General features: G+C 36.4%; 2 protein-coding genes across 3 annotated transcripts; both read right to left on the bottom strand.

Annotated features, from left to right (window-relative positions):
- Window positions 1-3,192: 3,192 nt before the first annotated feature.
- LOC120413209 (vitellogenin-1-like) lies at window positions 3,193-4,786 on the bottom strand. 2 transcript variants are annotated; one of them, XM_039573927.2, is made up of 4 exons: window positions 4,681-4,786; window positions 4,354-4,622; window positions 3,655-4,294; window positions 3,193-3,592 (listed from the first exon to the last, which is right to left on the bottom strand). In XM_039573927.2, the coding sequence occupies exons 2-4, from the start codon at window positions 4,607-4,609 to the stop codon at window positions 3,334-3,336; spliced, it is 1,155 nt and encodes a 384-aa protein (XP_039429861.1). In that variant the 5' UTR covers window positions 4,610-4,622; window positions 4,681-4,786; the 3' UTR covers window positions 3,193-3,333. The 2 variants fall into 2 exon arrangements, with proteins under 2 accessions (XP_039429861.1, XP_039429862.1); XM_039573928.2 differs by having other exon boundaries at window positions 4,354-4,614; window positions 4,681-4,755.
- A 2,561-nt stretch (window positions 4,787-7,347) lies between these two features.
- LOC120413210 (vitellogenin-1-like) lies at window positions 7,348-12,118 on the bottom strand. Its single transcript, XM_039573929.2, has 5 exons — window positions 12,094-12,118; window positions 8,545-8,787; window positions 8,185-8,478; window positions 7,750-8,089; window positions 7,348-7,687 (listed from the first exon to the last, which is right to left on the bottom strand). Exons 1-5 carry the CDS (start codon window positions 12,101-12,103, stop codon window positions 7,432-7,434), a joined length of 1,143 nt encoding a protein of 380 aa, XP_039429863.2. The 5' UTR covers window positions 12,104-12,118; the 3' UTR covers window positions 7,348-7,431.
- Between the last annotated feature and the right edge of the window lie 1,602 nt (window positions 12,119-13,720).

Here is a 13,720-nt window from a genome sequence, read left to right as displayed (position 1 = left end):
AATGTTATTTTGTCAGTGTTATTTATGTTTTAAGGTTAAGGCCTGTTCTTTCACTGAAAATTGCGAATTGCGAATTTATGTTTTAGCAATTAAATTATCTACTTACTATAAATTTAAATGTCAAAAATAAATCAAACCATCCACAATAACGACCCCCAGGTCTTTTGTGGTCTCTATTGCAATTTTCTGCTCGAACTTAGGAGTTCAAAGGCTTGAATTGGGAGAGCACCCAAACCTCTTTCTACTCCAAGGAACCTTCCACCCCAGGATTCGAACTGACGACCTTTGGATTGCAAGTCTTTATAGCAGGGGGACGACTAACAACCAAGGCCGGGACCGACGTTTTACTTCCCCATCCAATGGAAGGTTGGAGCAGATGGGAATCAAACCCATGATCATCCGTTTACAAAGTGGACAGCTTAACTATTCGACCACGCCTTTTCAATTGCAGCTTCTTGTATTTTTGTTTAAACTTATTAAATTCAAAGAGCCAACTTATCTATATGAAGAACTTTCCTTTAGTAGATCACAACGTACACATAACATTCTAATTCCAACTCATCATCTAATCTAATCTAATCTAATCGAACACAAGCGCAGCCAGTCCGAAGAAAGCATCCTGGAAGAACTTGTGGTTAGATTATGCCCTAAGTTCTTTCTTGTCAATATTAATAATTGCAGTACATCCGAGTTACCCCGAAAATGTATTGAAAAAAATTAAAGCGGCCAGGCCTACTGCGTTGCATTAACCGCAGAGACAGATTCTGTGAACGGACCACATTTCACAGAATCAACAGGGGAGGAAGGATGCGTGGACATACCGTACCAAACTCTCCGAATAAGTTGGGTGTGATGTGTTAGTGTAAATTGGCAATTATTTATATTTTTAGGGGGGAAGTGGAAATGGGAAAATTGGGGTTGGGGAAATTGGGATTGGGGAAATTGGGATTGGGAAATGGGACAGTGAGAAAGGGGAAGGAGGGTTATTGAATTTATAATATTATATTATAATAAAGGGGGATATAGTCAAATAGCAAATAATGATGGAAAGCTCTCACCAAGGAACAGCAAATCTTCAAAAAACACAGCCAGGTGGGTGGGGTCCCGATCGTCAGACCCTAAATTCTTGATAAAAAAAAACAGACCTCATCTAGCCAAAACTGCCATTTCATCCGACGACGACACTTGAGGAATTGAAGAGAGCTGGTCCAGATAATCGCGAAAGCTCCGCTTCCAAAACTTCCACTGGCCATCATCAGAAATTTTTCGTTGATCTTCATAATGTTAAAATACTTTTTACACAAAAAATGGGTAAAAAAACGACAGCTAAAAATTTTCGCTTCCGACTTCGCGCACGGTTGCTGCGATCCACATTCTAATTCCAACTCATCATACTAATTATCTGGGGAATTCATTCGTAGTTCGGGGCGCACGTCTGTGGAATGCTTTGCCTCATCGTCTGAAAAATCTTACTTCTATTAGTGATTTCAAGCAATAGTGTAGGGAATATTTAAGGAACACTTGATAGAAACAGTTTCTTGACCAGTTCATTTTCTCACTTGAATTCTTCTTGTTGAAGTCATCATTTGTTTTTAAGTTAAGTTATTTCTCTTTGTTTATACAATGATCATTTGATGTACTCTAACCTAATTTTTAGTTTTTTAAGTTTTTTTTTGCTTGTAGTTTTATCATAGAGCAATTCCAGCTCAAATCAGGAATTTTTCTGGTACTTTTGTACCCGACCCTCTCCGATTTCAATGAAACTTTGTAGACATATTATCCTAGGCCTATATAAGCCATTTTTTGTGTATATGGAGCCAATAGTACTCGAAAATAACATTTGAGAAGGGCTTAAGGTTTTTAAATATTTTTGTATTTTGCAATTTAAAAATTACTATATCTCGAAGCAGTTGCATCGTGTCAAAAAGTGGTCAAAGACAAACTTGTAGGAAATTGGACGGGCTTTCTGAAAAAAATACACTGAAACAAAAATACACACCACTTCTATGAGATTTTTTGATTTTTTAGTTTAAAAGATAAATTTAAATGTGATGTCACGATTATTTTTCGCTCAAAATTTTTGAGGAAATAGCCTAAAATGAAACAAAAAGACTCACGAAAAATGCAGGATGGTATGTCTCTCCTAAAAAAAATACAAAAATCCTTTTCTAAAACTATTTTTTTGTAAAGTGGTCTAAACGTCAAAATGTTTTTTTTTTTTTGTGGTTTTTGGCAATTTCTATATGACAGACTTGGTTTTTTAGTCTCGTAAATATTTTTACCGGAAAGCTCGTCCAATTTCCCATAAGTTTGCCTTTTACAGCTTGTCAATTTAGCTTGTTTTATTATTTATGTAAGCTTATTTACTATCCAGGTTTCTACCACACTGAAAAAAATATTCTATTTACAGTTATGAGCAATGTAATTAAACTTATATCTGTAAGGCCATACATCCAATTGAAATGCTGTCAAAGACAAACTTATGGGAAATTGGACGAGCTTTCCGGTAAAAATATTTACGAGACTAAAAAACCAAGTCTGTCATATAAAAATTGCCAAAAACCACCAAAAAACAGTTTTTCATCATTTTTATTTTTAAAACCGCTGTATCTTTCCAAGGATTGGACTTAGGACAATGGTCAATATGGAGACTTTTATGTAAAATTGTCTGGGAAATCGATTCCCACTATCGGTTTTTGAAAATTTTGACGTTTAGACCACTTTTCAAAAAAAACAGTTTTAGTAAATGATTTTTGTATTTTTTTAGGAGAGACATACCATCCTGCATTTTTAGTGAGTCTTTTTGTAACATTTTAGGCCATTTCCTCAAAAATTTTGAGCGAAAAAAAATCGTGACATCACCTTGAAATTTAACTTTTAAACTTAAAAATCAAAAAATCTCATAGAAGTGGTGTGTATTTTTGTTTCAGTGTATTTTTTTCAGAAAGCCCGTCCAATTTCCTACAAGTTTGTCTTTGACCACTTTTTGATACGATGCAACGGCTTCGAGATACAGTAATTTTTAAATTGCAAAATACAAAAATATTTAAAAAAAACCTTACGCCCTTCTCAAATGTTATTTTCGAGTACTATTGGCTCCATATACACAAAAATGGCTTATATAGGCCTAGGATAACATGTCTACAAAGTTTCATTGAAATCGGAGAGGGTCGGGTACAAAAGTGTAATGTGTTTTCCGGAACAGGTATGTTTATGCTGTTACAATGTATTTTTATTGCCAAAAACCTTTTTTTTTTATTTTAAATTTAAATTCTAAAATCTTGTAAAAAAAACAACGAATACCTTTTTAATTCCGGTGGATATTAAACTTTTTCATTGATTCCCATCTTTCCCATACGGACTGTCCTTGTTTGTCTCCAAAAAGTAGTTCCCTTTGGCCGTTTTGGGACAGGCAAATCCCATCGGGATACGCTTTCCACGGCACGATCCAAGCCGAACCGCCAGCAGGGAATTGCACTTGACCGCTTGCATGCTATTTTCGGTTTCCGGATAAACCGTTTCCGCGTACAATCTCCAGGCCCGCGCATGGGAACACGCCGGATTCATGCAACCAGGTTGCACGGACACCACACTGGAATAAATTAACACAGTAAAAGCATGAAGAAGATGGTGTGATTTTGGTGTTGATCTTACCCATTCGGGTAAAAGTCAACGTCGCCGATGGGATCACGTTTTCCTAGTACCATCGAATTGCTGTGAATGATGTCGACAAAGTCCGCGTCGCCGCGGTAGATCCCGCTCAAGGCTTCTCCTTCGTTGAAGCACGGATTGGCTGGGTCCAGTCCGGTGATTCTGGGAATCATCTTACTTGTCATGGCCTGGAAGTGCCTTCCAGCGGCACCGACAATTTGTGCCCCCAAACTGTGACCGATCAGGTGAATCTTGGCCACATCAACGGTCTTGATAAACTCTTGTAATCCTTCGGCCAACTTTTCACCAATATCGTTGGTATTGAAAGCTGACCAAGTGTACAACGTATCTACGAAGTTGGCGGTATCGATCGCGATGAAATTGTACCCGCCACGTTTATGGTATGCGTTGAAAATCGATTTAATTGGTTTCATTCCACGATCCCACTCGATGTTTGTTTTCCAACCTGTTACCAAAATTACGGTTTCCAATTCTTTTTTGAACAACGCATTGCCCCAAAGTAATTCGGGCTTGGCCAGTGGAATCGAAACATTCTGATCCTCTGTCAACAATAGGTAGTTCATCCTGTCCACATCGACCGACACTTTCGATTCGGTTGCGTTCGATAGCAAGGCCATAGAACCTGTGAAAAAATCATATATAATTTTAACAAACCCAACAAATCTTCCAAAAAAAACCCACAAAGTTTGTTCACCGTGCCAGCAATGGCCTCCGCTGGGACGCCAAAAATCGACTGCTGGGCAAAATTCTGCAGCTGCTTGGGGGAAAATACGGTGGGAACGCTCACGAGCAGCCCCTTGGCGGTTTTGCCGAGCATTGTGGCCGTGTCTTTGGTGAAAACTTGACCGACCCGGCCGGACAGCCTGCCAAAGTTGACGGCGTCGCCGCTCGTGGCCGTGGCCAGTAGCAGCAAAATAATCGGAAGTGACTTGGTCATGGCGACTGCAATGCTGGTCAGGTTTAAGTTGTTTTGTTATTTTTTTTTTCTTAACAGCATACTCTACTCACCTTTTGCTATTACTTTTTCCAACACCTTACGTTGATCACAGAACGATCATCTGGCAAGATTCAGCGTTATTTTATACGAAGATCTAGTGCAATGGTGTAAGGCCTTTATTTGTAGATAATTTATCAGCTATCCGAATGATTGATAGTGTAAAAACGTGCTATGTGTAACAGTTTTATAGAACTTGGGTTATTGCACTTCTTTAAACATTTTTTTTTATTGATTATTAATTTGTACTCTTATTTGTGAATCAAAGAAATTGTTAATTTATGAATTTTATGAAGATGATTTTTTTTTGTTATTTTCTAAATCTAAATCTACATTATTCGCTCTACAGCATTGCCTTGCCGTTCTCGATTGCGAGATTCCTGCTCAAAACTAGTTGTCGGAAGGCTTGATTGTTGAGGCAATTGCAAACCTCTTTTTACACCTAAGCTTCCATCCACCCCAGGATTCGAACTGACGACCTTTGGATTGTGAATCCAACTGCCTACCAGCGACTCCACCGAGACAGGACCCAGGGAGACGACTCCTACACCTGGACTGAGCTATCGACCTAACCTCTAGGTTAGACCGGGGCCAACATTTACTTCCCCGTCCGACGGAAGGCGTGATCAGACAAATCTCGTCTCGAAAAATGCCACCGGGACCATCTGGGATTGAACCCAGGCCGACTATGTGAGAGGCAACGACGCATGCCCTTTCACCACGGGTCCTGTTATTTTAAATTTTATAATTCTGTGTTATTTGTTTTTTTTTTTTAGTTTTTAAGTCTCATAAGTATCAGATTTTTTTTTAATTTTAGTAGTTAAACAATTCTGCATTCTGTTTTTCAACATTTTTAAATTCCTAACAACTTTACTTTTTCAGGACTTAACAGTTTGGATGGAGTTGCATGAAAAAATCTTGTTTTTTTTTGGAAAATATTGAAAACTTATACAAAAAAATAAAATAAATCAAAAGCACCCCTAAAAAATATTTTTTGTAAAGCTGAAAAAAATCCTGCAATTTTCTCTCTTGAATTTGAAAATCAGGCCTACAGCCTTACAAAGAATTCGAATCGATGAAAATGATTTTTTTAAGTAGCCTGTAATTTTCAACTGACGATATCTTGGAAAGTTTGGGTCCAAATTGATGTAAAAAAAGTAAACTTTTGCGAAATTTTCTGATCTTTTCAATCAAAATATTTCAAAAGTAAAAATATCAATTTTAAGACTTTTTCAAAAATAAAGCTTTTTTAAGGGTGCTTTTGATTTATTTTATTATTTTGTATAAGTTTTCAATATTTTCCAAAAAAAAACAAGATTTTTTCATGCAACTCCATCCTTACTGTAAAGTCCTGAAAAAGTAAAGTTCTTAGGAATTTTAAAATGTTGAAAAACAGTTGAAGTTGTTGAATTTTGATTTTTTTTTTAATTTGAAAAATGTTATTGAAAAAATCAGAAAATTTCGTAAAAGTTTTAAAAACATTAAAAATCGTATCAAAAGTTTCCGACATATCGTCAGAAATCAAAATTATATACCTACCTTATAGCTATAACTTGAAAACGATACATTTTATTAAAAAAAAAATTAAAGTTCTTTTCGATGGCTAGTTCAATTTTGCTTTAAAACATAATTTAATTTTTTCAGGTTTTCGACGTTTTCCAAAAACACGATTTTTCAAAAAATATAATATAAATTGTATATTTCTTAAACCAGATTTTGCACCATCACGCACTATGACTCATGTCTTTTTTAAGTCCTCTAAAACAAAAAAAAAACAAAAAATAAAATCTTGAATTGCCGAGCATTTTTTGGCAAAAAGAAAATCAATAATTAAAAACTTCAAAAACTTTCAACTTAAAAATTAAATAATACCTATTCATAAATTGAAAAATCTAAAATTCGAAACTCAAAAACTCAGAAATTTTGAAACTCAAAACACAAACACTCAACAATTTAAACAATTTTAAAAAAAAATCTAAAATTTACTATTTTTCAAATTTATGGAAAAATTTCTAAATTTAGCGGATAAAAATTCAAATTAAGAAATTAAATAAATCAAAAATTTAAACATTTACTTACAAAATCTATTTTTTTAAATACAAACATTACCCAATCTGAAAATTTTAAAATACGATATTCAAAAGTTCAAAAAAAAAGAATTCAAGAATTTAAGAATCTAAGAACCTATAAATTAAAAAAAATTGAGGATTTAATAATTTTATGGTTTTAGATTCTTTATTTCAGTTTTTATTTTTATTTAGCCTTTGAATTTAATTTTTGAATTTTAAATATTTTAATCTTTTTTTCTACCAAGAACCTCAAGCGCACACACCGTAACAAACGCACTCAAATCGAACTTTTCTCGAACATTTTTTTATATGGAGTTTTGCGTTCCTTTCCATTTCCGTGCTGATCACAGAAGCCAACAAAAAAGCATAAAAGTGACTGCAAATTCTTAATACCTAAGAATGAAAGCATAATCTGGTAGATCCCTAGAATCTTGTGTAATTATATTTTTTTTTTTCGATGATATTAATGCAAGGCCGACTGATTTTTCTCCGTTGTTTTAAGAGAAATATGGCGGTTCGTTGCCGGTGCATGCCACTAAGACATTGTAGCACGGTCGGATTGATATTCTATTGAAGAGTTAACGGAATTCGAAATCATAAATATAAAAAAAATAGTTGTAGCAACTTCATTAAACAAAATTATTTCAGCAATTTGACTTAGATAGCAACGTTAAATATATCCAAAGAAAACATCACTCAGCTACTCTTCTTCCCAAACGGCGTCTGATCGCTCGTCTTCAGGAAGTAGTTTCCCTTGGCCGTCCTGGGACAGGCGAATCCCAGCGGGATAGACTTCCCCGGGCAGGCCCCGGTGTCCAGCGACAGCACCGAATTGCACTTGACCGCCAGCATGTTGTTCTCCTGCCCCGGGTAGACCGTCTCCGCGTACAACTCCCAGGCCCGAGCATGAGAACAGGATGGATTCAGGCAGCCGGGCTGGACGGATACCACACTGGAATAAAATGACACGGTTAGTTTATTGAAAAGTTGGTGCGATTTTGTTGTTGATCTTACCCATTCGGGTAAAAGTCCACGTCCCCGATGGGATCCCGCTTGCCGAGAACCTTCGCGTTGCTGTGGATGATGTCCACGAATTCGGCATCACCTCGGCAGATTCCGCTCAAGGCTTCCCCTTCGTTGAAGCACGGATTGGCTGGATCCAGTCCGGTGATTCTGGGAATCATTTGTCCGGTCAAGTCCTGGAAGCGTCTTCCAGCGGCACCGACAATGTGCGCCCCCAAACTGTGACCGATCAGGTGAATTTTCTCCACCGGAAGGTACTTGATCAGTTCCTTCAATCCGTTCGCTAGTTCCACGCCGAGATCGTTAGTATTGAAGGCCGACCAAGTGTACACTGACACGAATTAGAAAAAAGAAAAATAAATGCTCTTTCATCGTCTCAAAGCATAAGTCCTGCAATAATTTGACTTAGATTGTAACGTAATTTACGTGTGTCAACATAGTCGGACGTATCGATAACCACAAAATTGTACCCGCCGCGGGCCCGGTACGCGTTGTAGATCGTGTCGATGGCCTTGTTGGATCCGTTGATGTTCGACGTCCAGCCGGTGACCAGGATGACGGTATCGTGCGAATCGTTGAACAGCGGATTACTCCACAGGTCGTCGGACTCGAGCAGTGGGATGGTTACGTTGTCTCCCTCGGTCAGCAGCACGTAGTTCATTTCGGTTACGTTGACCGCGTTCTCCGACTCGGTTGCATTCGACAGCAGGGCTATGGAACCTTTAAAAATCAAGAAGACTTTATTATCTCCGATCGGTTTCTCCCTCTTCCTCAAGCAGAACTAACAAATCTTGTTGATGGTAGCGGCCAGCGCCTCCAGCGGCACGCCGGCGATCGACTGCTTGCCAAACTCAAGCAGCTGCTCGGGCGAAAAGATCTCCGGAGCCTTTTCCACCAGGGTTTTGGTGGTCTTCACGGCAACCTTGGCTACATCGCCCGTCTTTTTGGCAAGATCACCAAAATCAAACCCTCGGACGGGGTGTAGCGTGGCCACGGCCAGCACCAGTGCTAGCAACAGCTTCATTGCACCTGAAACATTATAAACGATGAATGTTTTAAAACGGTTAGTTTGGAGAACATGGGCGGAGCTTATCTCGTTCACGCGTGATTAGTGCCGCCACATGTTCCCGGTTGAGTCGTTGCTCATAAAACTGATTTAAGTAGTTCCCATCAGTCAGTGCGATGATTCACCATGCGTTTTAAAGCTACTTTTCTACCTACGATCACGACGTCGACGACGATTAAATTCTCAGACTGCAGGGGCAGGCCCCGTTGCATTGTTGTTTGAGAGTTTGAAGAATCATGTTTTGCACAGTGCAACTGGAATTAGCGACTACTAAACTCACATTGTGTCGTTTAGTATCGAGATCAACGATGACGATTTGATAAATTCGATGGAAAACTACCGGTACCGGTGCGGGGCCGGTTTAGAAATGCGTCAAACGTTTAGAGAATTTTAATCAAGATTTTAATTGTTGAATAATACATGGGATTTGAGCCTGGCGATATTATTGCATTTTTATGAATCAGTCAGTTTTAAACGACACAAATAATTTATTTCTTTGTTCATCATCCTTTATCTTCTGATTCTGATTCAAATGTTTTACTTTAAGAGCGAGTCCACGAGCAAAGCATACCCATCGACCTCAGCAATCTGCTTGAAATTTTAAGGGGGTGTTTGTACATATGAAACTAGCATCTGGCCAAAATATGAGCACTTTAGTTCAACGGGAAATGGGGAAAATCGGGACACAAAGTTTGAGGGTTCAAAAACGTCAAAAATCTTTAAAAAGGCTATAACTTAGGCAAAATTCAATTTAATTTCAAAATTCAAAATGCATCTGAATGCAACAAAATGCAGGGAGAAGCACCCCAATTGGTTAAATCTAAAGGAAGTTATTGGCATTTTAGTGAAAAAATAGCATAATTTTCAAACTCAAATAAAAAAGTGTTCCATCCAGATATCAACTCGGATCTACCTGCAGCTTGTAGGGGACATCTGGGACTACCATCTGAGCTTGAGAATGGTTTGGGTAAGGAAGTTTAACATATTAAATAGACTTTTATTTTTAATGAAATTTTTGGCTGTAATTTTTTGCTCGGGGGACCCCTTAGATCCCATTTTCTGGTGATAATTTTATCATATTCGTGTTCCTGAGACAATTTCACAATAGAAACATGCATAAAAATGCTTATTTTGTAAAAAATTAAGAAACTGCTTTATTCTGGTGTCATCTAGTATCCTTGGAAACGAACTTGAATTTCAATAAATGTGAATCGAATACAAGCTGCAGGTCGAACCGAGTTGATATCTGGATGGAACACTTTTTTATTTGAGTTTGAAAATTATGCTATTTTTTTACTAAAATGTCAATAACTCCCTTTAGATTTAATCAATTGGGATGCTTCTCCTTGCATTTTGTTGCATTTTTTAAGCCCTTTCAGATGCATTTTGGATTTCAGATGCATTTTGAATTTTGAAATTAAATAGAATTTTGCCTAAGTTATAGTCTTTTTAAGATTTTTGACGTTTTTGGACCTTTAAAATTTGTGTCCCAATTTGCCCCACTTCCCGTTGACCTAAAGTGCTCATATTTTGGCCAGATGCTAGTTTCATATGTACAAACAACCTTTGAAAATTTCAGGCAGATTGGTGAGATCCAAACGACGTCCCATACAAAGGAGTATTGCCCTGTTCGTGGACTCGCTCTTAAAACTAGAAGTAAAATGATAGAAATCCGAAATGTCCAAAACTAAACTATAATTTCGTATGATCCTTTAAAATCATATTTCCCATCATAATTCTCAAAACAATCTTTTTCAAATTGTGTAAAATTAATTGTTGATGTTTAAAAAGTAACAAGAAATCGACAAATACTTTAAAAAAAATAATTATTATTTAATGAATAAATGTTTTAGCAGCATACTATTTTACGATTGAAAGAACATTATAAAACAGGAGAATTCTCTACGAAATCAACAGTTTCATGAATTTAATTTTTTTGTATTCGTCTTATTTTATTGTTCGTATTTTACAAAATTGTATGCAATTTTGGCAGCTGTCCATACAAAAATGGTGCATAAATATTCGAAAGTATGTTTCTTTGGATATATTTTCTGATCTATGTGTCTTCGGCCAAGTTGGCGAAATTTCCAGATTTTTAAATAAACTTTTTTTTACAAAAAAATCAAACAACGAAAGTCCGTTTTATTTTAAATTAAAAATAACCCCGCTACTTTTGAGCCAAACTGATGCCCTAACAAAAACAATTAAAGCAGAGTTATATTATGTTTTATTTTTAAAAAAATAAATAAAGAAATCATACTCAGAAAAAAATGTCAAATTTTGTGATCTCTTCGAAAAAGATATTTAAAACGTTTAAAACTTAAAACTAACATTTAATTGGCCATAGAGCACGGTCATATCAAGTCTTTCTTGTGTCTTGAATTTGCAATTTAAAAAAATTAAAATATGAAGAGCGATCAGAAAATTTCACAAAGCGATGTCTCTATCTTCTATTCTGTAGTTTTTTTTTTAAAAGGTCCAATAAACCAAATTTCCAGTTTTTGCTTTTTGGGTGTTTTTTAAACCGCCCTGAGTCAGGGGTATTAAAAAACACCCAAAAAGCTAAAACTGAAAATTTGGTTTATTGGACGTTTTTAAAAAAAAACTCCAGTATTGTTCTAAGGGGATAGGAATTCCAGTATGCTTAATAGAAGAGAGCACAGATGGCATCGATATTTTTACTTTTTTTTTATCATTGAAAATTGGACCGTTAGTTGCTAACAGAATTGTATAAGAAAATGGGGTGCTGTTTGGGTGAGACTTCAAAAAGCTTGATTATTTTTTTGTTTCTTTTTTCTTCTATTCGCTGTATCTCAGCGACCTGATGTACAATTTTCAGTTTTTCTTGAAAAAATATTTAATATTCTGAACTTTTTGAAAACATATTTTTAAGACACATGGTCAATATTTTTTTAACTGAAAAACTGATTTGTTTTGTCAAAATTAAACTTTGTGTTGATTTCTTTAGAGTACCATTCGATTGCAAATTTGAATTTTACATAAAAAAAAACTGATGGCAATATTTTTTTAAATGACATTTCTTAGTATTTCTTTCACTAAAAATACATTTTAAGCCCTTTTGAAATGTTAGCCTTTATTTTAAAATCATAACAAAAAATAAAAGAGATTAGAGAATTTCATAACAGTTTAATTTTTTTACATTAAAAATCCAATCAATAGTTTTCTTGATTTTAATTTTTCTGAAACATTTCAAAAATCACTGTTTAAATCAAGCAAAGCTTTCTCACTTTGGGTCTGCTAAAACATACCATAATCCATACTCGATTATCCGACGTCCTCGGATAAAATCACTACGGATAATCCACTAACGAAAAAAATACCGACGTGCTCAACTCAAAAGTGATTTAAAAATTATAAATCCAACATGGCGGTTAAATGGCGGTGATGAAATATTTAGAAAATTAATTTGATAATCTAACAGACACACACAAATTTGACTAAAATGGGGTCGCATCACTCGAATTTGATGTTAAAAAGAGAAAAGATTGTTTTGTTCATTCGAATATCCAAAGCATCTAGTTAAATTTCGGATAATCCGGATCCTGCTTTCGAAGAGCACCGCTCAACGTATTGATTTTTTATGGATATTTTTTTCCACAAGCTTATCACTTTTCTTCATCAACTTTTTGTTATGTAAATCCAGATTTACTTCGCTTTTCCTTTGTGACTCATTCACTCACCCAATATTTCACGGCAATTTTTCAAAACTAAACCAAGCACAAAACCCAAAACTTCCGCGTCACCTTTTACTCCGGACTCTGTTGACCGGTTGAACAGTTAGATCGAACTGATCCGCCGGGCCTGGGAAAATAATAATTTTATACTTATTATCGAGCGAGCTCGCGAGCGACCGGGTGAATGCATTCGGCTTCAGGCCTGGAACAGATTCGTTCCGAGTATAAGGCATTATTTATTAGCATAGAATGCTGCTGCTGCTGTCCAGTTTAGAACCTGCCGTACAACAACAACGCGACGTGACGAAGATGACGATGACTCGGATTTGTTATCTGGTTGACTCCTAGAACGGCGCTTAACTTGTTAATGCAATTAATAAATTGTGTAGAAAATTGGGATGTCGAAACAATTTTTGTTGACTGATAAGCTCATGAAGTTCTTTCAAATATAAATGAAAATGTTTTAAATACTTCATACTGATAAATTGGACATCCCAATAACTGAGTACAGATAATACATTTATGGCTAGACATTCTGCCTTACAATGATCACTTATGGAATAATTTCAAAATGACTTAATTGAATTGAAGCAGGCATAATTCACACGGTCGTTTAAAATAAGGAGTTTACATGAAGTCACGTGGTCACTATCACAAAAGGAAAATTGTAGCAGCACTGCACTAGTTGCCCTGTTATCCTTCAATGTCAACCACTTAATTTTACTCTCTTCTCAACGAGGACACGTGCCTGTTCGATTCATATATAAGTGTAGGAAAGCTAGATCCAAAGATGTATATTTACGAGACTCAGCATCCGACAAGTTGCGTTTTCCTTCCGCGTCAAGTGATAACTGATTGTTGTTGCGAAGCTTTTTTCAAGCAACGCATGGCGAGCAGTGCTCCCATCCGTTGTTAATTAAAATGGAAGGGGCTGTTCTTTTGGCGCGATTATTACTGACTCATCTCTCGCGTGGACAGCACGCCACAATAATTCATTGTTGAATTAACTTGGCTATATTTGGAATGCGCTTTAATTTTGTCCGAGCGAGTGCTTTGCTGCCCAGCCAGAGAAAAGAGACAAACTAGAGAAGCGCTGAATTTTAATTAATTTCGCGTGTACACACACGTTTGCCTTACACTTGACATTTGCGGCCAACCAGATCCTCATCATCAGGTATTCCAACGCCGTGCAAAATCTTGA

Source organism: Culex pipiens, chromosome 3 (genome assembly GCF_016801865.2).
Source record: "Culex pipiens pallens isolate TS chromosome 3, TS_CPP_V2, whole genome shotgun sequence".
NCBI classification, from domain to species: Eukaryota; Metazoa; Arthropoda; class Insecta; order Diptera; family Culicidae; genus Culex; species Culex pipiens.
The sequence above is the reverse complement of the archived record's forward strand: the minus strand, read 5'-3'. Positions and strand labels throughout refer to the sequence as shown.